Raw genomic sequence first — 26,472 nt, 5'->3', positions numbered from 1 at the left:
AACTATTTGTAAAGATCTTTCTTTTATTCACTTAATTTGCAAATAAATAAACTGTTGATTAATAATAAAAAAAAACAAAAATATTTTAAATGTTATTACTTTTGTACTACTTATTATCTATCTAAGACTGGAATCAAATAAAAGGTATAGAGCCACAGTGGCTCAGAAGGCAGAGTGCTCGCCTTCTGGTAAGGTGGGCCCAGGTTCAAATCCAAGAGATTCTAGTCGATTCGAATTATGCTTTCAGCTCGCACCGGGGCTAACGTAAAACAGCCCAGTGGTAAATGGATCATGGATTAGAATCCCTTGGAGTTGGGAGATTTTCATGGTTTCCCTCTCCATGTAACGCAATTCAGTGTAATTCTAAAAAAATATAATGTATGACTAACAGAGAATCGGTTGATTTGTTGAATTGGGTTTATCAATTATTTATCTATTATTACTTAACATATGAGAGGTTCGCCAGTTTGTCTCGAAATTTAAAAAGGGTTTCACAAAGAGGATAAGGTTAAGAACCTATAAAAAATTTATAATATTCTGAAAATTACTTTATTTTTTGTTAAAATAAGTCTTCATTTTAGAACTTTGTTGTGCTTAGTACATTTTAAGAAATTACAAACGAAATGCCTTCATTTAATAATATCAAAAGTTTTTTAAGTGTTTAAAATGGTCAAATGGTGGAAAGTGGTTGCTGTTAAAAATGCTATAATTAGTACGTAGCAAAATTTTTTAATTTATCCCTATAAACTGCAGCACTATGTACGTAATAAAAATGCAAATACCGTATACTCTCGATATCTCGAACTTCGATTTCTCGAAATCTTGTTGTGTCAAAAAGTTATTTTCCCCTTTTCATTATATATCCACCTAATGTTAATTTGAATTCCTATGTCGAAGAGTTTCTTCTCAAAACCTTGTTATGTCGAATTTTTTTCGAAATAGAAATTGAATTTTGTCTTTTTTTTGGAAAAATCACAATGTAAAATCATTATACACCAATCCTTTTCAATTTAATGCATAATTATTTTGGCTTACTTTTAAAAATAAAATTATCATTGTTGTATTTAGGCTTATAGTCAACTCTCATTACATGCATATTTAATCAAAACTATTCTTATGTTTCATGGCTCTACTTTTTAGAGTAATATTTTAGAATATATTTTTCTACTTTTTAGAACATATTAAGATCTGAACTTGCTTTCTCGAAATATTTTTATTGTCCCTTCAACTTTGAGATATCGAGAGTATACTGTAATTAAAAACTTGTTTTTGTCGCCACCCAATAGAAAAAGTTTTAAGCGTATAAAAGTTACGGCATCCCTCTAATTTATTGTACTGGTTTTACAAACCATAATAGCACAATGATTTTTTAAAATTGAATAGTCTATTCCGAAGAAAACATTTTGTTCATCGGCGTAAGAGCTTCTGTCTTCCAATGCTCCTTCTTCCAACTTGTACAATATGGCTTCATACTGCTCGTTCGTAAAAGTGAGTGGCATGGCTCTTTTAAGACTTCTCAAAGCACCCATCATGTCTTCGAAGTCTTTAGTGGAATTTTTCATGAATATAGTGCCTGATTGGGATACCTGGGTTGTGTAGTGAGCAGCTTTGCCAGCTTCTACGGCTTCTGACTGGGTGACATTTGGCATTCTCGAATCCTTGACTGTAAAGCAACTTTCTGAAGTGAGATGTTGTTCACCCGTGTCTGACACTAAAAAAGAAAATAATGAATAAGTTTAAAAAAACTAACACATATGTTATCGTGAACGACCGAAATCAAGAGAATGTCGACTTTCACCGGTGAATGTCTGAAATATTTGTTTTATCCGATTTGATATTAATTTATTTGTTCGATATTTTAATATCTACTGAGGATAGATTAGGAGAAAAAATCAATGTTCGGAGTACTGGTTAAATGCATACTGGGCAGTGGCACTTGACCTTAAAATAACATTGATGTAGGGCATACCGGGCAAATGTATACGAGGCAGTGGCACTTAACTAGATCTCGTATATTTTTCGAACGTTTACCAAAGTGACTATGAGATTGCCAACATTCACCGGTGGAAGCCAACACCCACCAATTTCGGTCATTCACAGTAAAATGTTAAATTCCGATACAATATAATAATGTAATTATTTATTTATGTGATGACGACTTAGGAATTTACCACTTTCTGGAATTTTTATGTGATTTTTTCTTTGTATAAAGTGATAACAAAACTTATTGTTCACCCAATATCTTTGTATTTGAAGTATTAGTGAAATTAAAATGTCTATATGAAGTTGTTACTTTTATAATTATTTGCTTACCACTGCAAAAGATCTTTATAGGATAGCATAAAGGAAGACAACTATATCTTTAATTTGTTTCATTCAAAAGAAATTTGAAAAAAATATCCTTTACAATGCTATGGTCATAGATTCATTTTTAATGCAGTTACAATGTACGCGAAATTCGTTCGTAAATTTGATATATATATATATATACTATATATATATATATATATATTATATATATATATATATATATATATATATATATATATATATCAAATTTACGAACGAATTTCGCGTGAACGACCGATATATATATATATAAGCTAAAAAATTGAGAAAATATGGGAAAAAATACAAAATAATGACAAGAGAAAAAAATTATTAGCAATAATTTTTCTAAAAGAATTTAAAAGATCAAAATTTTTAATACCTTAAAAAAAAAAAAAAAAAAAAAAAAAAAAAAAAAAAAAAAATATATATATGTATATATATATATATATATATATATATATATATATATATATATATATATATATATATATATATATATATATATATAATAAATAAATAAATACAAGAAAACACTAAGAAAGTTAAGAAAAACAATAAGTATCATTTTTTTTTTTTTAATAAAATGTTTGTTATTTTTTTTTACTTATTATTTCCCACCCCTTTTTTTTCATATGTCTATAATTTTTCTTTGTTTTATTCTTCATTTTTTGAACTTTTATATATATATATATATATATATATATATATATATATATATATATATATATATATATATATATATATATATATATATATATATATATATATAAATATAAATATAAATATATATATATATATATATATATATATATATATATATATATATATATATATATATATATATAAATATATATATATATATATATATATATATATATATATATATATATATATATATATATATATATATATATATATATTTCTTTTAACTTAATATGAAAAGCATCGGTTGGTCAGGGGATTAAGCGTTTGCCTCTTAATGAGGTGACCAGGTTCGAGACCCAGCGGTTGCTCGTTGATAGAAATTTTGCTCCCGGCTTGCACCGACCACAGTGCTGACGTAAAAATATCCTCAGTGGTAGGGGAATCGGGAGTTTTCCTTTCCATGTAATGCAAATGCGGGTTAGTTTAATTTCAATTAAAAAAGTCATCCACAAAGGGTAGATTGTTTTAATGCTTGATACATGAGTTTCCTTGTCTTCTGGGTTAGGTTCAAAATTACAAGGATATGGAGTTAATTATAATAGTCGTAAATTCAGAATTAGGTAAGCTTTTCAAAGCTGGTTCTAAAATAAAATAAAACCTAAGATGAAGTAAATAGTCAGAATTAAAAGTCGAAAAGAGTTTTTTTTTTTTTTTACTCCTCACAAGAAACAGCTACAAATAAAATTGTTTTGCTATCTATCTTTCTTTTTCCCCGTCTCATTTTGAGCCCTGCTTCAAAAGTGACGCAGAGAGAGCTTTTTTTAATCTAATGCTTCGAATTTTTCTATTAAATTAAACAATATCTAGCAAACTGCTTCGTAGAGCAGAGGGCTAGTATCGACCCTGCTCATTTTTTACGCAATTTCAACGCTATTGTTTATACAAATTGACACTCGCCGTTAAAGTCACAGCTTATGTATGGTTTCGGATCGAAAGCCCCCTGCACCCGGCAAAATATTTTTTTTTTTTTTTTTGGGCGAACATACTTGTCATACGCATCGCAATAACTGTCTTTTGTGAAGAATACAATAAGCTCTCATTGCATTTTACATTTTACATTGCATTTTTAAGTTTAGCTGACATAGATACATATTTTTAGGATATAAAAGATTCATGTCCTCCTATTTGGTATAGTATATTTCGTGGAGTGAAGTCACAATTTAGTGCGAAAACATACCATATTCTGGAGGTGACCTGTTTTCGCTATAAGCTTGGAGATATACCGCTAGATTGCGGCTGTTGTTGCTTATGAGATGGTTCGTATAACCTAACAATGAATTATTTAAGTGTCGCTTGTTATTTTGTTTTTGCTTGTTATCACACAATGAGTGATTCAGAGGACAGTTCTTCAGATGGTATATGCCAGAAAATAAAGGAGTAACTATGCATTGTGAAGGAGGTGACTACAAATAATGATATGATGCTTGGTTTCAAGGGTACGGTAGGTAAGTAGGTACTTTATTTACGTCGCACTAGAGCTACACGATGGGCTATAGGCGACGGTCTGGGAAGCATCCCTGAGGATGATTCGAACACATGGCATCGCAATTTTTGGTTGCCGGACGACCTGCACGCGAAGTCGAGCACTTCACTGTAGAACAGTTTAACGAGGACCAACACCGCACACCCTCGGTCCATACGAAGGCTTACCAAAGTGGTCACCCATCCGCTTACTGACCGCAGATAGTGATGCTTGATTTCAGTGTTCTGCTGGAAATCGTGTCCTTACGATCAGTCCACTGCGGGACACTTGGTTTCAAAAACTGGTGGCTGAGCATTATAGAAAAATGTGCTATCAAAATCCTCCCATGAAAAAGCAGGAATGGAAAACAAGTTTCACTTGATAGCAATTTTATTTATAAAAGCATCCTAACTGATGAAGTATCTCATTTCATGAGTGGTTTATGCGATGTTAATATTTACTCTATTCAGAGAAAGTAACCTAAAAATGGGGCCATAACCAATAACCCAATTTTGGAAAAGTTAACATAAACAATAGTAAAACTGCAGACATCAAAAAAGTTTTTAAAATCTGAACCAGTGTTTCCCAACCTTTTTTGCACCATGACCCACCTAAGCCTTTCTAAAATTCTTATGCCCCCCTATGTAACATATACATAATTTTTAATATTACAAAATCGAATTGTTCACTTAAGAAACTTAGAAAATTGTTAGCGAAACAAAGTAAGTAAATTTTCCGAACATATGATGAAAAACTAAAACTCGAAATAATTTTAATAAAGATTTTTCTATAATAATTTAATATTTTAATTTAGTGAGATTCTTACCCTTGATGCTTGCTGCACGTAGATTTTATCTTAGGTTCCAATTTGGTTAGCTTCAGTCTCAAGTGTTATATCCAGACGATATCTTTTTTTTACCAATAAAATCATTTACAGCAATAAATCCACATTCAGCTAAATATGAAGATGGAATCGGTAACAATAGTTTTCGTGCACATTTTATTGAATTTGGGTATTTGTTTTCTGTTTCCTCACGAAGCCATGCCATCACTCCTTTCATATTAAATAAAGTTTTAACTGACTAATCATTTTGCATTTCTGCAAGTTCTTCTTGATATATTTGATATATCAGACAAATCCACTAACATGGACTGCAACATCCATGTTGGAAAATAAATTTGTTTTAAGTCAGAATATCTTTCTTTTAAATCAGCTAATAGAATTTTCAGATGATAGACAATAACAAGTAAAGCGGTATCATTTACTTCACATTTTTGGAGCCAATGAAACTGTTCAAAGTTTTTGTTGTTAATATATTTCTGACATAACTCAATAAGGGTAATGAAGTCAAATTTCTTCGCTTTTTCATCAATAAGAGTTTTATTTGTTCCTTGAAGTTTCTTATTTAATATATTCAGTTTTTCAAAGATATTGGCTAAATAACTGACAAATGCTTTATCATCGACTGTAAACAGATACTTCATTTCAGGTTTGTCGCTTAAAAAATCCCTAAGTCACATAATATTTATTGACCGCAATTATTTAAGAATTTGCTTTTTCTTTCGATTTTGTCACCGAAATCTCGCATTGCATTTAAATGGCCCAGAGCAAATGGTTTAAACTCATGTCGAGTCCATTTTTGAATTGCCCCCCTTTACAATAAAATTGCCCCCCGGTGGGGCGTGGGCCCCTCGTTGGGAAACACTGATCTAAACCAAATTAGTTTTTATCTTCCTATGGAGAAATTAGAAATTACCCCAGCACAGATGGTCAGAAGGCAAAAGATTTCTGAACTTAGACAAATATTCATGAACATGTAGTCTTAGACTTAAATGAAATCTTCATTTAACTTCTAAATGTCAAATCTATATTATATAAAATGTATGTGTGGTAGTCATGCATTTGGAAAACAATCCATTAATGTAAGTCATAAAGGTATTGTTTTCCTATAACCTATTTGCACCAGTAATATATGAATTCTATTCAGTCGTTATTATGTTTGCGATTTTGCTTGTTTCCTAATTTAAGAGTTTAAAATTAAAAGAGTTATTTCTTAATTATAATGTAACTAGTGGGCTGCGCCCCCTGCTCGCTAACGCTCGCCAACCCCAGAAAATTGCTGCGCAATCTTATATGGTTTGCCTCACAAACCAAGCTCACTTCGCTAGCTACTAACTTAGGTACATTGCAAATGCACAAAATTCTAAGAATTCAAAACAATCATTCAAATCCATATAAAGACTTTTTTTTTAAAAAAAAATTACATCTTTTTAGTAAATACTAAGTCATTAAAATAAATTTGAATTCAAATAAATGACACGTAATTTGTTAAACCCATTAGAAATGTGCTATAGTATAATTCGCGATAAAAATCAAAAATCGTCAATAAATTCGTAATATATAAATTCGTGAAAAAAAGTGCTTTCGACAAAATACTAAATAGAGATCTATCGACAAAGTCTACTACTCACTTCTGCCTAGCTTAATAGTATGAGATTGCCGCAGCTGATGCTCTCTTGTTATTTCCGTTTCCGTTTTTAAAAGCGCTATATGTTGAGCCACCTCAGCTAGATTTGGCATGCGACATTTTTAGCGGCAATCATTGGTCGAAACAAAACAAAGCAAACGTTGCCCCCGGCGGAAAAGAAATACAGCCAAAATTTGGGAGCCACATAAGAGAATTATATATATAAGATTCTATGAAATTATCTTATTCCGCTGCATCTTAAGACAAACTTATTTAAATCGCTCTCAAAACTTATGAACTGTTTTACAATTATTATTTTTGGTGCAAATGACGTCAATAAATATTTATAAATTACAGTTAAAGAGATTCGTTAAGAGTTTTACCAGCAGCTTTGTGCACAAATTTTATGTAGTTTATATCAGCCTGTATACTAAATACAATTCATATCGCATCTAAAAGGTACTTTTAATTTTAAATTTTATTTAAGGAAAGAATAACAAACAAAAATTATTTAGGTTCAGTGATAAATCTTAATTGAATCATAAAAGAAATGTTTGGACGTGGGAGGTAGGTGCACAACATTTAGCAAACGGATTTCTTTTTGGTACGTATATTTTAAGAGAATGATTTCAACTTTTGTAGGGGGGGGAACTATTTATTCCAAGAAACAACATGTGAGCCGTGGTGGCTAATTTGTTGGGTTTGAATCCAAGTGATAGCTGGTCGATACGAATTCCACACCCGGCTCGCACCGACCACAGTGCTGACGTAAAATATCCTCAGTGGTAGACAGATCATGGGTTTGAGTCTTTTTGTCGTCAGGCTAACCGTGGGAGGTTTTCATGGCCTTCCTCTCCACGTTACGCAAATTCGGGTTGGTTTCATCAAAAAGTCCTCCACGAAGACAAATTTCCTCCAATACTTGATCCAAGAGTTCTTCTGGATTAGATGCAAAATTACAAGGTTATGGAGTCGATCATAAGTAATCGCAAACCAAGATTCGGTCAGCTGTTCAACGACGGTTATAAAATAAAAATAAACAATTATTGGTGTTGGTAAGTGGCTGCAAACACTGGACTTGATACCCTAGTATGTCATAATAAGTGTAAAAAAAATCTTGGTTGTAAGTTTTTCGTAAAATTTATTATAGCACCATTTGCCCTGAGTTCGACCCACTCGATTTCAATTCTGCAATCAGTGGGGGATTTATAAAATGAAATCCTGTGCTTAATTGGCTAAAAGATTGGTTTTTCATTTGGTAGGTAGCTTAGGATAGGACTTATAAATGGTACGGCAGCTTCATACGCTTGGCAAAAGCTGCACTATGCATAACCATTTTAAACAAAAATATAAGATTTGAAAATCGGGGCACATCCTAAGGGATGTTTTCCAGGCCGTTGCCAATAGCTCATTTTACAGCTCTAGTGCGACGTAAATAAGCTTCTACTACTCAATCATGAAGAATATATCGTTATTTACTTACGCGTAAACATTTAAATAAAATTGAAAAAATAAATTTGAATTTTGATCGAAAATTGAATTTTAAAGCATATCCGATTCTTAAAATATTTTTAGATGTAAAATCAGGGACAATGTATCAAATAAATCTGACTGTCTTGGCTTCGAACGTCTTAAAATTACTAGGTTAATTTTCATTTCTACCTTAGCTGTTTATAAAATTAATTAATGAATTGATTAATAAATATAATAAATTTTATAAGCAAAACAAAAAAAGTGAAGTTAATGAAAAGTCCTTACTTTTTCCTCGTATTTTTATTTCAATAGGCTTGTGATCTGACAGAGTCCTTACCTAAGAGGGAAATTAAGAGTCATGTATTATATTTACAATAATAAGCTATACTTTAACAATTTAATGGGATGCATGCAAGTGACGCAGTGTGGGAATCTCGATCCTGATTGGTAGTTGAAATGTGTCATTTGTTTACGTTAGCAACTGTTCTTTCCATATGAGTTAGTCGAGCCCGTCTGCATAGAAGTTGCTAGTACCAATTCTCTTAGGTGACACATTCTATATTCTTACTCAAAGATTCTTTCACAAAGATTTCAATACTCTTACTATATATTTCTTACTTAATACAAAGACAGGCATGAAAACATGTAGAACATAAACAAATTATGCATTGAAATTACCAAGTACACAAAACAAAAATATATTATGATTATATAAAAGTGCATAAAAATAATAAGTTAATTAAAATATGTGGACGAGGAAGAATTATATTTCAGCATATCGCTGTGTGATATGGCACTGCTGTATTTAATTAACTTCACGTCAAGTAACATTTTAACTTATGTGTAAAAGTTTAGCTCAACTTTAACTCGTCATTTTGCTTATCAGCTGACGCTGACGTCATAGGTCACATGCATGGGTATCAGTGATCTTCTTCTTGAAGTGTAAGCAACCAATTAGCACTTTAACGTATTCAATTCGTAGAACGAAAATTCTCATTTTTGGGGAATTTTTTTTAAAAATAAGCTTCATGGGTTGTCAGAAATATTTTATAAGTAGTATTAAAACTGTTTAATTTTCCCTTGCTTAAGTTATTCGCGATCGCAGCACTTGAATACGCCCTCTAGCGGGGATGATATTTTCAGGCAACTATTTATTAAGTTTACATTTAGTTCTATCAGATTCATTGGTAGAGAACCTTAGAGAACCATTGGCCTTATTTTTAGCAGAAAATAAGACACAAAATTTTCCGAAGGAAATGGCAGAAAAAGAACTTAAAAAAAAAAAAAAAAAAAAAAAGAAGGACGCAGAACATTGTTAAATCATTCTAAAACAGAACGCACCTAACATTTGAAGAACAATTTCTCAATAATGTTTTCCCTTCTATTAGCAACAAACTTTCAAACGATAACTTCCGATATTATGATCGCATACTGTTACAGATGTCTGTATGACAGTAAAATACATTTTTTTTCTGTTTTCAATTCATTATAAATTAAAGTGAAGTCAACATTGCTTAGTTGATTCCAATAAATAAATGTGATTTCAGACTATTCTTCTTCATAGAATAGTATATACAGGGTGTTTATAAAGTCCCGGATCCATTGTGATGTTTAATATCTCATAAAATAATAAAAATAGATTGAAATTAATAACATAAATGGTTAGATAGACTCAAAAAGTTTCATGACCCTTGTCAATGAACTTACACTTGTGCCCCCTTCATCGCATGGAGAATATCTAGTCGATAGTCAATTTCACGCCAGGTAGCGGCAAGCATGTCGGCATCCACAGAGGCTATTAGGGTTGTAATTCTGGCTTTTAAGTCATCAGTGTTCGACACGATCCTCCTTTAAACATTGTCCTTTATAAATCCCCAAAGAAAAAAGTCCAGCGGCGTTATATCAGGTGATCTGGGTGGCCAAGGAATTGGATCTCCTCGCCCAATCCATATTCATGTCTCATCAGTCGTCGGTCTCATCAGTCGTATACTTGGACATGTTGCAAAACTTCGTATTTCCACAACTGGAAAAGGTTCAGCCACATGTCTTTTTGCAACAAGATGGTGCACCACCTCATTGGGGTATCATCGTTCGTAGTTCTTGGAATGACTATTTTCCAGGAAGATGAATGACCTAAAAACCAGAATAACAACCACAATAGCCTCTGTGGATGCCGACATGCTTGCCGCTACCTGGCGTGAAATTGACTATCGACTAGATATTCTCCATGCGATGAAGGGGGCACAAGTGTAAGTTCATTGACAAGGGTCATGAAACTTTTTGAGTCTATCTAACCATTTATGTTATTAATTTCAATCTATCTTTATTATTTTATGAGATATTAAACATCACAATGGATCCGGGACTTTATTAACACCCTGTATTTCTGTATCTATATAATACGGAAAACTGCAATAAAGAATCATCCGAATTACTTGAAATAGTATTACTTTTTTTATCTTAAGCATTCCTTATTTTACGTTTTTTGGTTTATAAATAATCATTTGTCTCAAATAACAACGCCCCCTATAGGTCGTTGCTTTCGCGAATATAATATAATAAGTTATTAAGTTCATAAGCGTTATAAGTTTATAGGCGTTATAAGCGTTTTAAGTTTATAAGCGTTATAATAAGTTATAATATATTGAGCTACAGAATATTTTAGCCTTTAGAATTTTCTTAAAGACTTTCTTCTTCTTCTTAGTCTTTAGAATTTTAGAATTTATTATTAAAAGAAATTGAGGTGATTTTGACGTTTTATGACTATACTTTTATAACTACCAAAGCGGAATGTTTTGAACAAATACCTTATAACTTACTTTCTACATTTTTATTGATGGTTTCACGATAGAAAATATTTTATCCTGCTCACTTCAAGCAAAAATGTTTACCAATATCGAATGATTTATTTGTAAAATTGGGTATAATATAGCCTACGTCACAGGTTGTGTTGTTCCTACTAAATTTAACCCATGAACGGCATTTTCTGCGAGCCTAACTTCAATCCACAAATAAACAAACGAAGTGTTCGATCGTTTAAATAGCTGCTCGCCAGATTTTATTGCATTATAAAAAAAAGTTATTGAAACTAAATACAACTAAATAAACAACAACAACTGAAACAAATAAAAACAACTACTAATAACAATAACTAAATAAACAACAACTAAATTCCATTCGTTTAGCATTGCGTCATATGTTGTTTCTACTAAATCGAAGTAGTTGTGTTTTTCATATTATACCCAATTACGATATTTTACCTCTTGTAATGAAAGTCCGAATTCTTGCTGCAAATCTAAAGATCTGGCTGAAGCTAGGATGACACCGTTGTTCATATTTTCACCCGCATATACAAACCTAGGTTTTTAAAAATAATTATCAATATTTAAAAATAAAATAAAAATAAATTAAGCATTTCACATAAAAGGTTTCTTAAAATACTTATCTGAAACAAATTATTTTCATTCTTTGCACTCAGTCACCACTGCGACCTATAAAACACTGTGATCTATAAAACAAAGGGGCCATTCTCATTGTATGCGTAAAATTCGCTCATGAAGTGAAGTGAAATGAAATGATTGTTAAATTATGAGTTTGTTTCGTATCAATAGAGTGGTATGGGTGGTTCTCACGAAATATGACAATTTAAAGTATTGCTCCAAGATCTAATACTATACTACTAAAATATTTTTTTTTCTTAAATTTTAATAAATAGCATTGCTGTTAGCACTTTAAAATGACCTTGTACTAGCATCGACTGCTTTGTATATTTATAAAATTTAATTGAATTTCAAAATGTCATGTTTCTGGTATGTCACAAACAATATTTTCAATTATAACTTGCTTCAAAACTTCGCATTAATTTTTTTTTATCTCAACCTAAGCATTTCTAGAATATACGGAGAGGGTATTATTTACAAAAACTTCGTTTAAAATAATTTTTTCTGTCAATAATTTGTTTGTCCCAAGAAAATCTGTCATTTTCCTGGCTACTTTTATTTAGTGGTTTATAACCAAAATAGATAGAGCCAGCAATCAATATCTTATGTTAATAGATTGATTAGATACCCTCCTATCTGAACATGTCTTGTTGCATTTAAGATTAACATAATAATTAATAACATAATAAAGAGAAAAATCAAACATCTTCCTTTATTTAACAGTAGAATGAGTTCCACATAATGGCGCCACTCTATAGTGCTCTTCAAGATCTCGTATAAGGATGGACAAAAATTTAAGCGAGGTAACAATTTTTTCAGCATTTCTTTTTTTAATTGTTTTTAAAACTTTTTAACATTCGGACTTAGCGGGCATAGACATACCCCCCCCCCTAGTCATAACGTCTCGAAATTCAAATTACCATTAAATGCATAGTTGCTAACGGACACATTAAAGCTTGGTAAGAGACTCAAAATTTGGCAAGTTACCGATAGATAATAGAGCCAAAAATAAAGCCAACTCCGTGCTATTAATATTAAATTTTAAATAATATGGTTATAATTTAATCACTAAAAAGACTGTTAGAATTTAATCTAGAGCTGTAATCGAAATATTTAGTGGAAAAAGCAGCTCAAAGAAAAATAGTTCGTGGAGTCCCACCGCGCGGAAGAAGTTAAACTTCGCAACCTGCAACGTTAATTGTAGAAGAATCAGCAGTCATAGAAAGATCACTAGTTCTATTCAACGGCTCTTTTTCCTGCTCCACTCGCTTCCGTGCTCTGTAAACACGGTAATATTGTGCATTTTTCCCTCGTGGACCTCTTGAACCAGTGGAAGTGCTTGTGGTTGCCTCATCGTCTCGCCCAGGAAAATGTATTTGTATTAATAATGTATGTGAATGCGTCATAGAAAAGAGAAAACCTAACAATCAATTGATATTCACAAGAGACGTACCTTGACATAACCTTAAATCCGTCGCCTTGTCCGAGGGATTGTTTTCACTCATATTTTACAATTGTTATCCACTAAATTTGAAAATAAAAAATACTACCCTATTAAATTTTATGTGTATCAAAACAAAGTAAAAAAATATTTATAGAAAAACATTACTTTTATGACTTTTATTATTTTCATGCTAGTGGGAACCAAAACAATATGGAAATGAATGAGGGAAAACTGGATCCTTCCACGTGATTTCCCGGCCAATAAAAATGTAGCGTTAAACGTTTAACGCAACCTTGTTGGAAGTCGCATAAGAAGTATAACTTCAATACAGCTAAATATAGAATTTGATAATTGATTTGTCGCGATACTGAATGAATGAGTTACATATTTGTATTGATTTACAAAGTTAGTCATTACATTGATTGTTAAGAAAAGAATAAAAGTATTTACAGTCGCTTTTTTTATACAAATTAAATAATTAAATAAGCTTAATTATATTAGGATTAAGAAAGACTAAAAATTTATGAAATTATAGACATTTTCAAAGTTGGAGATATATAATGCATATAATATCATCACAATTCAGCTAAGAGGACATTACAAGTTGTTTCTGAGATTTTCACATCGAAGGAAAATGCGACGGCTAGTGGTTACATTGAAATATGTTAGTTAATGGACATCTAATTCACAAATATTTCCTAGATCAGTCTTGGAAATTAAATGGTATTTAGTCAATTACGTCATTAAAGATTTTATTACTCTTAATATTATTGAGAAAAAGAAATAAACACCTGTCAAGTGTACAACTTCTGTAATTGGTTGTTGTGTCTGTACCGTGACCGATCGGCCAAGTAAACTCAGGTCTTGTCCAGAGAGAAATTTTTTCCCAATCGTCCTCTTTCACGTAAGAACAATCCGCGTTGAAATCACCCATCAACAAAATATCCTGAAACAAAACATTAAAAGGAAAGTAAAATTTGCTGTGTGGGGTCGAATAAATATTGCCATAATTGCCAAAAAAAAAAGCTTATCTTCGACAATTATGGACTCCCACCTCCCTCAGTGTTAGCAAAAGTAAGCTTACGTAAAAATGTTGCAACAACTTCCCTGAACTCTAAGAGCCTCTTACAAATTGCCTCCATAGAAATTGCAAGTTTTAAAAAAAAACATTAATTGCAATGACATGGAAAACATGTGAAGAAAAATAGGAAAACATGCATTTAAAACAGAAAGGGACGTAATAACTGAAATAAAATAGGTAAGTTCTTTAGGTTGGTCAATAGTCTAAATTTGTTCTATCACCCTTATTTCATTAGCTCTATTATATGGCGTAGTTTTGCACTTTTATTTCAGCTGTATAGGAAAGGGATGAATCGAGTAGATCTTTCCAGAGTACACTTTTCTGTTGTAAAATATTATTCACATCAAAATGTCTGTTTTGCAGTGCAAATGATTGAGTTAACAGTTTATTGAGCTTTGGTAGTCGAGCACTGGTTTTTGATTTATCTTTAAGTGCGTAGCATTCTTGTTTTAGGGTAATGTCTGCGTCAGTACTTAAAACCTTACGTAAGTGAGCGTACGGAGGCTAACGTAAATTTGCGAAATCTACCTAATACGAGCGTTATTTTTTTTTTCAAGGTCTGATTGGTCGCTAACGGAAAACTTCGAGGAAAATCCGCTAGGTCTGTGCGCTGTGTCTTTATTGGCCAGGGTAAAGCGTGGATTAGCGGTTGTCATTTTTGAGTACGTATGGAGCACATAAACATACTTCGAAAAATAGAGTCTCCCACCAAATGTGAATTGCGTTCAGTCATTCGATTTCTGCATGCTGAAGGAAGCTATGCAGTTGAAATTCATAGACGAATGAATAAAGCGTACGGAGAATCGTTCATGAGTGATAGCAATGTGCGGAAATGGTGCAGGAGCTTTGATGCTGGTGTTCGCGCAGATGTTCGTGATGCAGGCGGCCAGGGAAGGAAGTCAGTGTCAACCGATGATCTTGTTCAGAGCGTGGATCAGGCGATTCGCGGAAATCGTCAGTTCACAATTTCTAGGTTGAGTGACTTCATACCGAAAATTTCACGGTCAGCTCTCCGACTCGAGTACCGCAAACTCTGCGCGAGATGGGTTCCCAAGATGCTGTCCGACCATCACAAACTCAACGAATGAGCGCCACATTAATCTTCCTCCAGAGCTACCATCACGACGGGAGATGAGTTTTTGAACAAATTTGTCACAGGAGATGAGGCATGGGTCCATTACGAAACTGAAGAAACACTGGCTAGGAGGACAAACTTTCGCCACAGACAACGAGCTGCAAACCAGCGTACAGAATTGGCTGAAAACACAGGCGGCTGCATTCTATGATGAAGGTATTGGAAAATTGATACCACGCTACGACAAATGTATAAATCGGAATGGCGATTAAGCCGAAAAGTAGCTTAATGTTGTATCACATTGTTCCATACAAAATTTCCTTGATTCTGATTGTGATTTTCTCTTAGCAACCAATCGGACCTTGAAAAAAAGAAATGGCTCTCGTATAAACGCGTTTTCAAAGATGTTCTTCATCCATAGAAAAACTTTCAAAACTTTAAAAAAGGCAGAAAAATATTTCTTTAGCATCGTTTATCTAAGAAACACCTTTAAAAATATATTTCAACTATTAATGACTCTTTTTTAGGATGTCTTAGGTTCTTTTTGCTGGACTTTTTGAGTAAAACTACAATATTGCTGGCATGAAAACCAGAAAAAAAACTTATAACTTTCACTCCTTGATTGGGTCGATCCGAATTTTGCATGGGTAAATAGGACATCATTTCCAAAAGCTTCAAGCATGATCTTTCAAACTGTGCCAACAGTTTATGTGAAATCTTCCAAACCATTTGTAACTAAAAGAATGATTGTTTACAGAGAGTTAGAACAGAAATGTTTCTATATTTTTGTTTAACTCCAGTAAATGCAGATTGAAAATTTACCAAACCTCCACTTTATGCTTCATTTTCATGAAGTCATAGACGTCTGCTAAGGCACTTATCTCCTGCACTGCTTGAGATGGCTTTACATGAAATCCGATGACACCGAATCGCTTCATATCTCCTGCAATTGTAGAATTGGAATAAATATTAGATTGCTTGGAAAAGTTGAATGAAACATCGTATTCACATTATAGAGTTAACAATTGAGCGATAATTGGGTACTTGCACTTCAAAAAGATCACATATACCCAAACATGTGACCTATGACATCAGCTGATCGTTTGTAGGCAGAATGGCGTGTTAAAGTTGAGCTAAGTTTCTTCACGTAAGTTAAAATGTTAATTAAAATGAAATTAATTAAATACAGTGCCGTATCGCACATCGATATTGTTGAAATATAATTCTTTCTCGTCTACGTCTTTTACTTACTAAACTTAGATTTATTATTTGTTTATGTATTTTATTGTAAGCGTGATATACTTTTGTTTTGTGTACCTGGAAATTTCGATGCACAGTCATTTTCTACATGGCTTCGTGCCTGTCTTTGTGTTAAATTAGAAATATAAACTGAAAGAATTGAAGACTTTGTGAAAGAATCTTGTGTCACTTACGGTAATTGATGCTTGACGGACTTGGCTTACTCGAAATAGAATGGAAGGAACAGATGCTAACGTAAACAAATCACATGTCTCATCTAAGCTCTATTGCTTACATTCCTACTCATGAATTTATTTTGTCATTCTGAAATCAAAGTTTGTAGTGTATATATACTCCAAAAATACAATTCCAATTCACTAGTATATCAGACTTGTTAACTCGTTTCTATGCAAGGGTACCTTTTCATAGACAAAGGTTGACATTGTCGATAACTACTGTCCCACATTGGTGACTCGGACGTGATGGAAAACGCCTACCTTGACTTAAACTCCCAGTTCGATTTGAATACGCCTACTAAGATGAATGATCCGCATTGAACAGTTGACTTGCTATTTGTGACTGCGACATTATGCACCTCCTTGCGTTGTAGGTACTCAGTCTCTATCACACCCATCGTCGGCCTGTATACAATCGACTGCTAATGGCATCACAGAAGCGACCACGACCGTAAACTTAATACATCTCTCACTATCAGAACTCAAAAGTACTGTGATCTTAATACAGCTCTCCCGGCTTCTCACAAAAACAGCAATAAATCAACTTGTGATATCCCGTTAATCGAATTCTATCACAGATAAAATTCTGATGAGGGAGTACTGTAGTGCATCTACCACTACAAAAATACAATTCTAATTCACTAGTATATAAGACATGCTAACTCGATTCTATGTAGAGGTACCTTTTCATAGATGAAAGTTGGGATTATCGGTATGACTCTCCCACAAAGTTCATGATTATTTTCAACTCTTTTTATATCCAACTTTTACTTATTTCCTAACATACGTGATACGGAAAAAATGTGTAAAGTAAATTTAAAAAAAAGCTTACTTAATGTTGGTGATTGAAAGAGAACAAAGTAAGGTGACCGGTAGAATTTTCTTGGATCTGAGTAAGAATCCACTTTTATCACTTTCAATTTATCGACTCTAAAATTGAAAAGGAAAAACAATTTTAACAGCAACTCCACACGGAGAATTTTGTAAAAAATTTAAGTGTGAAACAATGACAAGTCACAAAATAAATTAAAAAATGGGGAAGGCATATCACCTCCATATATGAATATTATCATTTCTTCTCTTCTATCTTTTTTGTATGTATGATCCCGATTGGCATCAGGTTTTTTCCCTGAAATTTGCTAATATCCGCGAGGCGTATTATGAACATTGTTACTTTTTTCTCTCCATAAGGCATAGTTTAAAAATCTATATACATGCATGTTAACGACGAAGTGCGAAATGCTAAGCTTTTTAAAAGACTGAAATATGGAATTTTTTCTTTTTTTATTAACATTAGAAGAGTACACATTGCGTAGGAATTGCCCGCCAGGACAAATACGCTTCGGGCAAAGTAGGAAATGTGAGAATTTCAACGAAAGAAACAGATCACAATTATTTGTTTGAATTGTTTTCACATATTAGATTGGTGTTCAATGTAACTGTAAACAAAATTTAGGACATTAAATTATTGTATTCTTAAAATCTGCTTGTGTCCACAGGAAGCTCGTATGAAATCATATTAATCTTTTTTCTATTAATTTATTTTATTCATCAATAAAGAGCTCTATGTTATTAAAATCAGCACGCGTCTACAGGACACTCGCATAAAATCATGTCAAAAGCATTTATTCCATTACTTTATTCATCATTATAAAGTTTTATATTATTAAAATTAGCATTTGTCTACTGAACACTCGTATGAAATCATACTGAAAGTATTTATTCTAGTTTCTATTTATCAATGAGGAGACTTGTATTAATAAAATCAGCATATGTCTACAGGACAATCGCATGAAATCATATTAAAAGTATTTATTTTATTCCTCCATAAAGAGCATACTTTACCTGTATAAGAATGCGCTGAACTCGTTTGTTATTATATCATTATTCATTGTCAAATTATAAGTGACTCCTTCAGGGGCAAATCTGAAAATAAATACATACTTAAAGCATTACTTTTCTGCTTTTCAATAAATTCATCCTAAAAAAATTCAAATAAAAACTAAATAATAGAATTTATTTTCAAATATCATAATCCTTTGGTTGGTTATATTTCAATCCAATTAAATTTGTTATTTTTCCAACTTTATAGATAGGAAATCTTAGCTCACAAGCTTTGTATACTTTTTGTAAATAGAATAGGCCTCTCAAGGTTACTCGCTTTCTCTATGTTCTCCACATTTTAACCTCTCCGTCACCATGGTTACTGCATATCTTACTTTTTCCCCGAGCGATTATGTTTTTTAAGAGGACGACGTACGGCGGCAGAAAATTTGAGTAGCTCATTCTCTTTCTCCTTTACTATTAATTTAAAAATTTAAAGTGCAGAAAAAGACTAGCAGTAACCGACCAACTCCCGAAAGAGTTTTCGGATAATGGTTTCACCCGTTGTCACGTGAACTAAACACTACAAAATTACAGTAAAGTAAAATCAAAACCAAAAAGATTGATACACGTAGGAAAAATCACAAAATCGAAAAGATGATAAAAATAAAACAGAATCCTCAAAAAAAGTTAAAAGCGCTTAAAACCCCTAAGTGAGTAAAATTAACCCACAATAAAAGTGTCAAAAATACAGGTAAAAACATATAAAAGTAAGGTCAGGTAAAACATCAAATGGTAAAAATACGTACACATTAAGTACATATAAGACTAAAATAAGATTAATAGAATAATTAAAATAGTCGACTGAAAGTTCAAGTGTCCCCCTTTCAAGGCTAAGGGCCTCTAGGATTAAGAATGTTCTAAGGTAAACCAAAGTTTCTCTAAAAAGGATAGATATTCAAAGATGGTGAGACTGAGGGTGCAGAAAGAGTGAGTTCTGACAAACCATAAAATTTCAAAATGATGAGATGATAGCTTGCAATAGAGAAGTTCTCTTCGAATAATTTGCTTGTATTTTAATATTTTGAAGTATTTTTTTGAGCAATTGAAACTTCATGGCAAATTTTAGGCTTGCCTGAACTTACTATTTCTTTCCTTAATTAATTAAGTAATTAATTATTTATTAAATAATAATTATTTATTATTAATTATTTATTTAATAGCTATTATTATTAATTATTTATTGTTATTTAGCTATTAATAAATTTTTTAGTTTCAAATTAGTAATTATTAATTATATATAACTAATTAATATTAGTATGAATTTATTTTTTTAGTATTAATTAGTTTTAAATTAGTAATGAGGGAGAAAGAGAATTTTTTTTTTATTTATTTTTTTTATTTAAACGACTTAAAACTCCTCATGCACCACAAAGTATAGCATGAGGCTTACAGTTGTAAGTAAAAAACAAAAGGAGAAAAATTTACAAATTTACACTAAAAACAAAATTCCGCAAGGCCGCAAGACTTTCAATACTTTTGACCAGTTCTGATAAGACAGGTGGCCAACAAATTGAAAGACGTCTCAAATCAGTCTTTAAATTCATTCGGGCACTCGCATGGAGACTACAGTGAAGAAGAATATGTTCAGCATCTTCATCAGCATCACCGCAAGCACAAATTCCACTGGTCTGCAGATGGAAACGAAATAAATATCTTTTAAAATTTCCATGGTTTGTTAAAATTTGGGTCAATTTAAAATCAGTTGCAAAGAATTTACATTGCAAACGGTGAAAAATGGATGGAAAGAACCTTTTCGTCCAGAGCGACCGAGGCGAAGCAAGAAATTCTGCATTCCAGTCCGCAATGATTTTATCTCTAGCGATGCGCTTCCAGTGAGAAGCTGGAACAGACACCCTTAAGTCTATTTCACCACACGTAGCTTCCCTAGCCAATTGGTCTGCTCTTTCATTGCCCAAAATACCGCTATGGCCACGAACGTAAGAAAAATGAATAGTTACGTTTTCAAGAGTGTTCAAAATCGAGTGAATTTCCACCACAAGCTTCTCAGTAGAAGTCGTGTCACGCAAAAGAAAAAGTGAAGAAAGAGAATCTGTACAAATGAGATATTTAAAAATTTGATTTTCACTAAAAGAATTTTGTATCCACTTAACAACCAGGTTTATACACAAAAGTTCAGCCTGGAAAACAGTACATTCATTATGCAGTCGGTGCTTGGCAGTAACAGAATTTGAATTTGGCAGAAAGAGAATTTGAGGGAAAAATTTTCTTCCGCAGTATAGCGTCCTCTTAAGAAGGTGGAATATACCGATAACATGTTAATAATCTTCACAAGTACTGAAGTGAAGACAGATTTTGAATTTCTTTTGTTACGTCTTTTTGTAACTCCTTCCCAATTTCGTTTCTCCGTAATTAGCACACAAAATGTAAATCTATCATAAATCAATTCTTAAATTTTTAACGATTATATTTCTCATATTAGTTAAGTAAAATATTAGTTTTTTTTTTTAAAATTATTAATTTTTATTTATTAATTATTTTTTTTACTGAAACTAAAATAGCGTCACCAATGTTCTTTTAATAATGACACATTTATTGAAATCTAGTTGGCTTTAAATTTTATTCTTATATTTTTGTTTATTTCTTTAAAATGCTTTTCTTGCGTTTCCGTATAATATTTTTTAACATTAATACTAAGGATTTTTTAGGTAAATGCAAGGCAAACAACATTGTTTACGCAAAACATTAAATTAGGACAAAAATAATAATTAAACATAAATGTTGCATACGCCATGCAGCGCCACCTGTAGTTAAGCAGACTCCCTCTACATTCACTCACTGAACGGCTACGGGGAGCGAGCTCATTAAGATGTTCCAGCTCTTATTATTTTGTATCGCCATTTAAGTGTTTTTTGTCATAATAAATTCTTTAAAACGCAACCCTAGACTGCTTTGAAGCTTCATCGACACTCCCCGTCCGTAACATAAATTTTACAATATTTCTTATATGTTTGCCTTTTGATAAATTGAAGTGAGAAAATGATTTTTAAAGCAAAATGCTAATAACTATACAGGTAAGCTGCGAATAAAGCTTCGTTCTTTTGTTATCTTACCTGTTGACATTGCTAAGAAATCTTCCAATCAATCGCTTATCATTTGTCATTAATTCCGTTATAAGAATCAAATCATAACGATGAACTACCTGAAATCATATGAAATATACATTCGTAATACATTCCCAATGTTCAACATGCATTCTTGTTTAAAATTTTTTTAGTTCAAATGAAATTGCTAAAGCTCTTCCCCTTATTTAAAAAAACAAAAAAGAGTAAGATTTAAAATATAGGCTTTTCAATGTGAACGCAGCTCGAAATGCATGTTTAAGAAAATTGACGCAAGAAAATGGACTCAGCACAATTTTTCAGTGTTCAACCCAAATTTAACAACAATTCATAAAAATTAACAATAACTCAAAAATAATTTATTTAATTAATTAATTGCATTATATTATTTTAGTAATGAATAATTAATAAATTGTATTAAATTAATTAATTAATTGTATTAAATTAGTTAATTAATTGCATTAAATTAATTATCATTAATGATTAATTAATTCAATTTTGAAATTTATTGCAATAAATTATTCAATTTTTTAATTAACAAATTATTTGTTGTTTCGTTTAATTTTTTAAAGGAATTTCGTATTTACTTTTCTTTACTTATTTAAATACTAAGCATAGTAATTAGAGGACCAAGTACCGGACTTCAGAGTCGGGGGGGGGGGAGGCTGAGATATCACAGATTCACAAATTTTCCAGGCATTTCTTAGTATTCAGAACACTAAGCGGTAAAGTGGTTTTAAAAAAAAATCTAAATTCGTAGGAAGTCAATTTGATACCACTATTAGAAATATATAGGACACGTGACAACCTTGAAAAACGCACGGTTGATTTTTCAAAAAAGATTAATTTTAAAATTTGTACCAGGTGACTAAAGCAAATGGGAGATATCACTTTACGGATCTATTTCGATTTTTGATCCATTAGTTTATTCTTTAAAAAATGTCAAATTTCACTGAGAAGTTTGCTATGTCCATTTCCTTAAACACACGTTATGTCTTGAAACACGTATTTTGAGCTACGTCTGTATTTTCTTAAACAGGTATTTCGAGCTATGTCAGTATTTTCTTAAACACGTATTTCGAATTATGTCTATTTTCTTAAATCCGTATTTCGAGATTTATCCAAAATCACTAACTGGCTATAGATTGTTTCTTAGTATTATTTCCAGATTTTCACTAGAGGCCACTAGATAAAAGCACATTACACATAAAAACATTTTATTGTTTACCAGAAAATCGTTGAGCTTTTCACTAAAAAAGATCTTCTGAAAGATTTGAAAATGTGGCTTATCTTTGTATTTATCCTAACCTTTCGCATATAAAATATTAAATGAATTAAAATATGCACTTTTTTTTAAATCAATAAGATTGGAGTTAAATGAAACTCAGAAATAGTTCTAAAAAAGGAAATAAAATGCGTTGTACTTACCCTTTCTAAATTAATCATTATGTCGTCATTGCCTAATTTTTTCTTTCCAAGAGTTTGAACGTTATATGATCCAATAAACAGAGGCCGTTCAACAACTTTAATTTTAATGTCTTCTTGAAACTTATCTTCTGCAAATTGTGTTTCCACTCTGTTTGTTAGAATTCTGTCATCGTCAATTCTGAATGCATCTACATCTTTCAGAATTGATAGAATCCCTAACACAACAAACAGCAAAGAATAGAAGGAATTCCCTTCCATTTTGCACCAATCACTGTTAAGAATTTTTAAAAATGAATTTTTCAAGTGACCGAAACGATTATAAAACTAAACAAAAAGCAAATTTTAATATATTCCATTACATTATTAACAATTTACAAGGAAGTTGTTAGTGTATGTCTCACCAAATTCATTAAATTTCACCAAATTCATTTTAATAACTATGCAAAGCTATCTCTTCTTCGATTTGAGAGACAATCTGTAAGGAACTGAATAAAATAGAAAAACACAACAATGTATAGGACTTCGTTTCTTTGTTGCGGGTAACAGTAAAGGTTTGTGTGGGGTCAAGAAGAGAGAAATCCGGATAGCTATTTCTCGGTTGTTATGCGCTCATTTCTCATCGAGTTAATTTGTATTTGTAAGCAATAATTTACAAAATCTGTTATTTATAAGTACAGAAGTTCAAGTTGATGACCAGTTCAACTGTTCAGATCAGTTTAAGTTGAATTTATTCTTCAAAATTAAATATTTTCTTAAAGCAAGATCCTAAAAAGATAACTTATTTAAATAAATTTCTTTTTATTAATCAATACTTAATTATTACATAACAAAACATCACTAGGAAAAATGGCCCTAAAAAGAGCTAAACAATATAATGAGATTTTATTTTATATAACTACCAACACTGAATAGTTGTTTTATTGCGCTGAACAGTTGAAATTAGACGCTCATATACACTTTTATAAACGTCGTTGAACAGCCGGCCAAATTTTGAGTTTACGACAACCAATGTTCAACTTCATAGCTGCTGCATTTTGAACCCAATCCAGAAGACAAGGGATCTCCTGGATGAAGTATAAGGAGAAATTTGACTTCATGGAAGGATTTTTTGATGGAACTAACCCGCATTTGCATTACATGCATGGAGAGGATAATCACGAAAACCTCTCACGGATAGCCTGACGGCAAGGGGACTCTAACCCATGATCCATCTTCCACTGAGGATATTTTACGTGAGCACTGTGGTCGGTGTGAGCCGGGTGCGGATTTCGTATCGGCGAGTCATCGCTGGTATTCGAAACCGGTTCACCTCATTGGAATTCGAATGCTTTATCCCCTGAGCCACCACGGCTTTTCATATACACTTTAAGGAGAGAAGTAAATTCTATTCACTAATGATGGAGAAATTGTATGTCAAGCTCCACGCATTCACACCATTTGCAAAATATTTTCGCCTCCGAAAACACCAATTTTGGCATACTTTGACTAACGTCTATACATTGTTTTGAATCGAGTACGAGATGGTGTGAAATTGTTATTCTCTTTCATGCTGCTAAACGTCTACGGAAGCAAAAGATCGCCGTTTTAAAATATATGTATGTTTTTAGTTGTGTAATAAGGATAATTATATATTAATTTTTAAAAATCTGTTAATTGTCTTAGTTAGTCTCATAATACTTAATGTCTATTCGCTTCTATTCTGTTAAACTTAGTTCAAATTTATGGTAGTATTCTCTCTGTGTTTATGTTTAATTAACAAACTGATTTTTATTAAATTCCTACCATTAGTTCACACTCTCTCTATATATCTTGTTTAAATTTTTAATCGTTCATAAAATACTTTTTATTTATGCACTCAGTTCAAATAAAAAAATTTTTTTGAATTTGCAGTGGGTGAACTTGATGGTATATAGTTTCTTCAAATATTAGTTCATTAATTAAAAAGGGATGAGAGAAAAACGAAATGGAATTTTCTGAATGGTTAAGGATTAGTCATTGTTGTAAATTTTGCTATAAGCGATTCAGTTTCTCACATATTTTAAAAATAACATCAGGGATAATTTCTAACTTATAGCTCTATTTGAGGAAAAAAATAGTTTATTGCGCATTCAAGTTCAAATATATTTTTTTTAAACTTGTAGTGGATGACACTTGACAATAATACAGATTTTTCAAATATTAATTCCTTCATTAAATTTAATTAATTAATTTTAGTTTTATATGGGAGAAAAAATAAAAAGTAACTAAAATAAAATTTTTCTTTTTCTGACCTAAGTAGGAATTGACTTTAAATTTTTTTTTATAAGTTGCCAATAAATTGTAATTAATCTTAAATTGTTCTAAAAAATGACATCGAATTGTATTGAATATTTATTAAGTTATATTTATATATAATAAGTTATACGTAAGACAAAATAGTTATTTTTTTTTATAAAAATGTGCATATCTCCATATATATGTAAGCTAGGTTTGCGAAATTTTGTGAAATTATTGCATATAATAACAGAACTAATTTTTACAAGTTACAAACATATTTCTACATTATTTGATAAAGGGTGTTCAAAAACTTTTTTTCTTCATTTGTACTTAAGTGTCGACCCATCAAGCTTACAAAAGTTTTAAACTTCATTGATAAGTATAAGACAATGCATAATCTAAACACTTATAAATTAGTAAAATGACTCTGCAAGTATTTTATTCGAAAGATCAAAAGAAGGTGGTGGCATCGAAGTGTTTCCATTATTTTAACCAACCCTTGTTTATGCTTTTTTTCTTTATTTTTGAAAAGTTTTTTTTCGAAAAGCGTATATGAAGAGTGGAGTCTTATAAACACCCCGTATTTTGTTCTAAGCCATCTTACCGGATAATTCTAAAGGAAATTAAAAAAAAATACTTTTGCTAGATTTCAGCATAAATTGGCTGCCATAATGTAAGAAAAAAAGTTAAAATAAAAAAAGGGGGAAATGCATACTTACCGTGTTAGGATATTCAGTAAAATATCACTACATCTATTTTTGACACATAACACCTACGGAAAGCGATATGGAATTTAATGTGAAAGTAGATAAATTTATCTAAATCACAGGTGGTTTCCCCCTTTATTTTCCAAACATTCGATACAAT

At 31.6% G+C, this 26,472-nt stretch overlaps 1 protein-coding gene across 2 annotated transcripts; it reads right to left on the bottom strand.

Annotated features, from left to right (window-relative positions):
* Positions 1–1,309: 1,309 nt before the first annotated feature.
* On the bottom strand, positions 1,310–26,472 carry LOC107442205 (deoxyribonuclease-1). 2 transcript variants are annotated; one of them, XM_043055935.3, is made up of 10 exons: positions 26,325–26,472; positions 23,350–23,620; positions 21,913–22,001; positions 18,800–18,880; positions 17,787–17,884; positions 16,307–16,422; positions 14,115–14,269; positions 11,700–11,796; positions 8,725–8,776; positions 1,310–1,711 (listed from the first exon to the last, which is right to left on the bottom strand). In XM_043055935.3, the coding sequence occupies exons 2-10, from the start codon at positions 23,605–23,607 to the stop codon at positions 1,323–1,325; spliced, it is 1,335 nt and encodes a 444-aa protein (XP_042911869.2). In that variant the 5' UTR covers positions 23,608–23,620; positions 26,325–26,472; the 3' UTR covers positions 1,310–1,322. The 2 variants fall into 2 exon arrangements, with proteins under 2 accessions (XP_042911869.2, XP_042911877.2); XM_043055943.3 differs by having other exon boundaries at positions 23,350–23,673; positions 26,325–26,450.

Source organism: Parasteatoda tepidariorum, chromosome 2, assembly GCF_982258835.1.
Source record: "Parasteatoda tepidariorum strain Cologne lab strain chromosome 2, Ptep-v5.0, whole genome shotgun sequence".
NCBI classification, from domain to species: domain Eukaryota; kingdom Metazoa; phylum Arthropoda; class Arachnida; order Araneae; family Theridiidae; genus Parasteatoda; species Parasteatoda tepidariorum.
The sequence above is the reverse complement of the archived record's forward strand: the minus strand, read 5'-3'. Positions and strand labels throughout refer to the sequence as shown.

What these genes read in the sequence shown, in the direction of transcription:
- LOC107442205 (XM_043055935.3), bottom strand. Translation starts at nt 23,607, where the DNA reads ATGGAAGGGAATTCCTTCTATTCTTTGCTGTTTGTTGTGTTAGGGATT. An exon ending in TTTCTTAGCAATGTCAACAG is followed by an intron (nt 18,881 to 21,912) that starts GTAAGATAACAA and finishes ATTTATTTTCAG; the next exon opens with ATTTGCCCCTGAAGGAGTCA. An exon ending in TCGGACTTTCATTACAAGAG is followed by an intron (nt 8,777 to 11,699) that starts GTAAAATATCGT and finishes TTTCCCTCTTAG; the next exon opens with GTAAGGACTCTGTCAGATCA.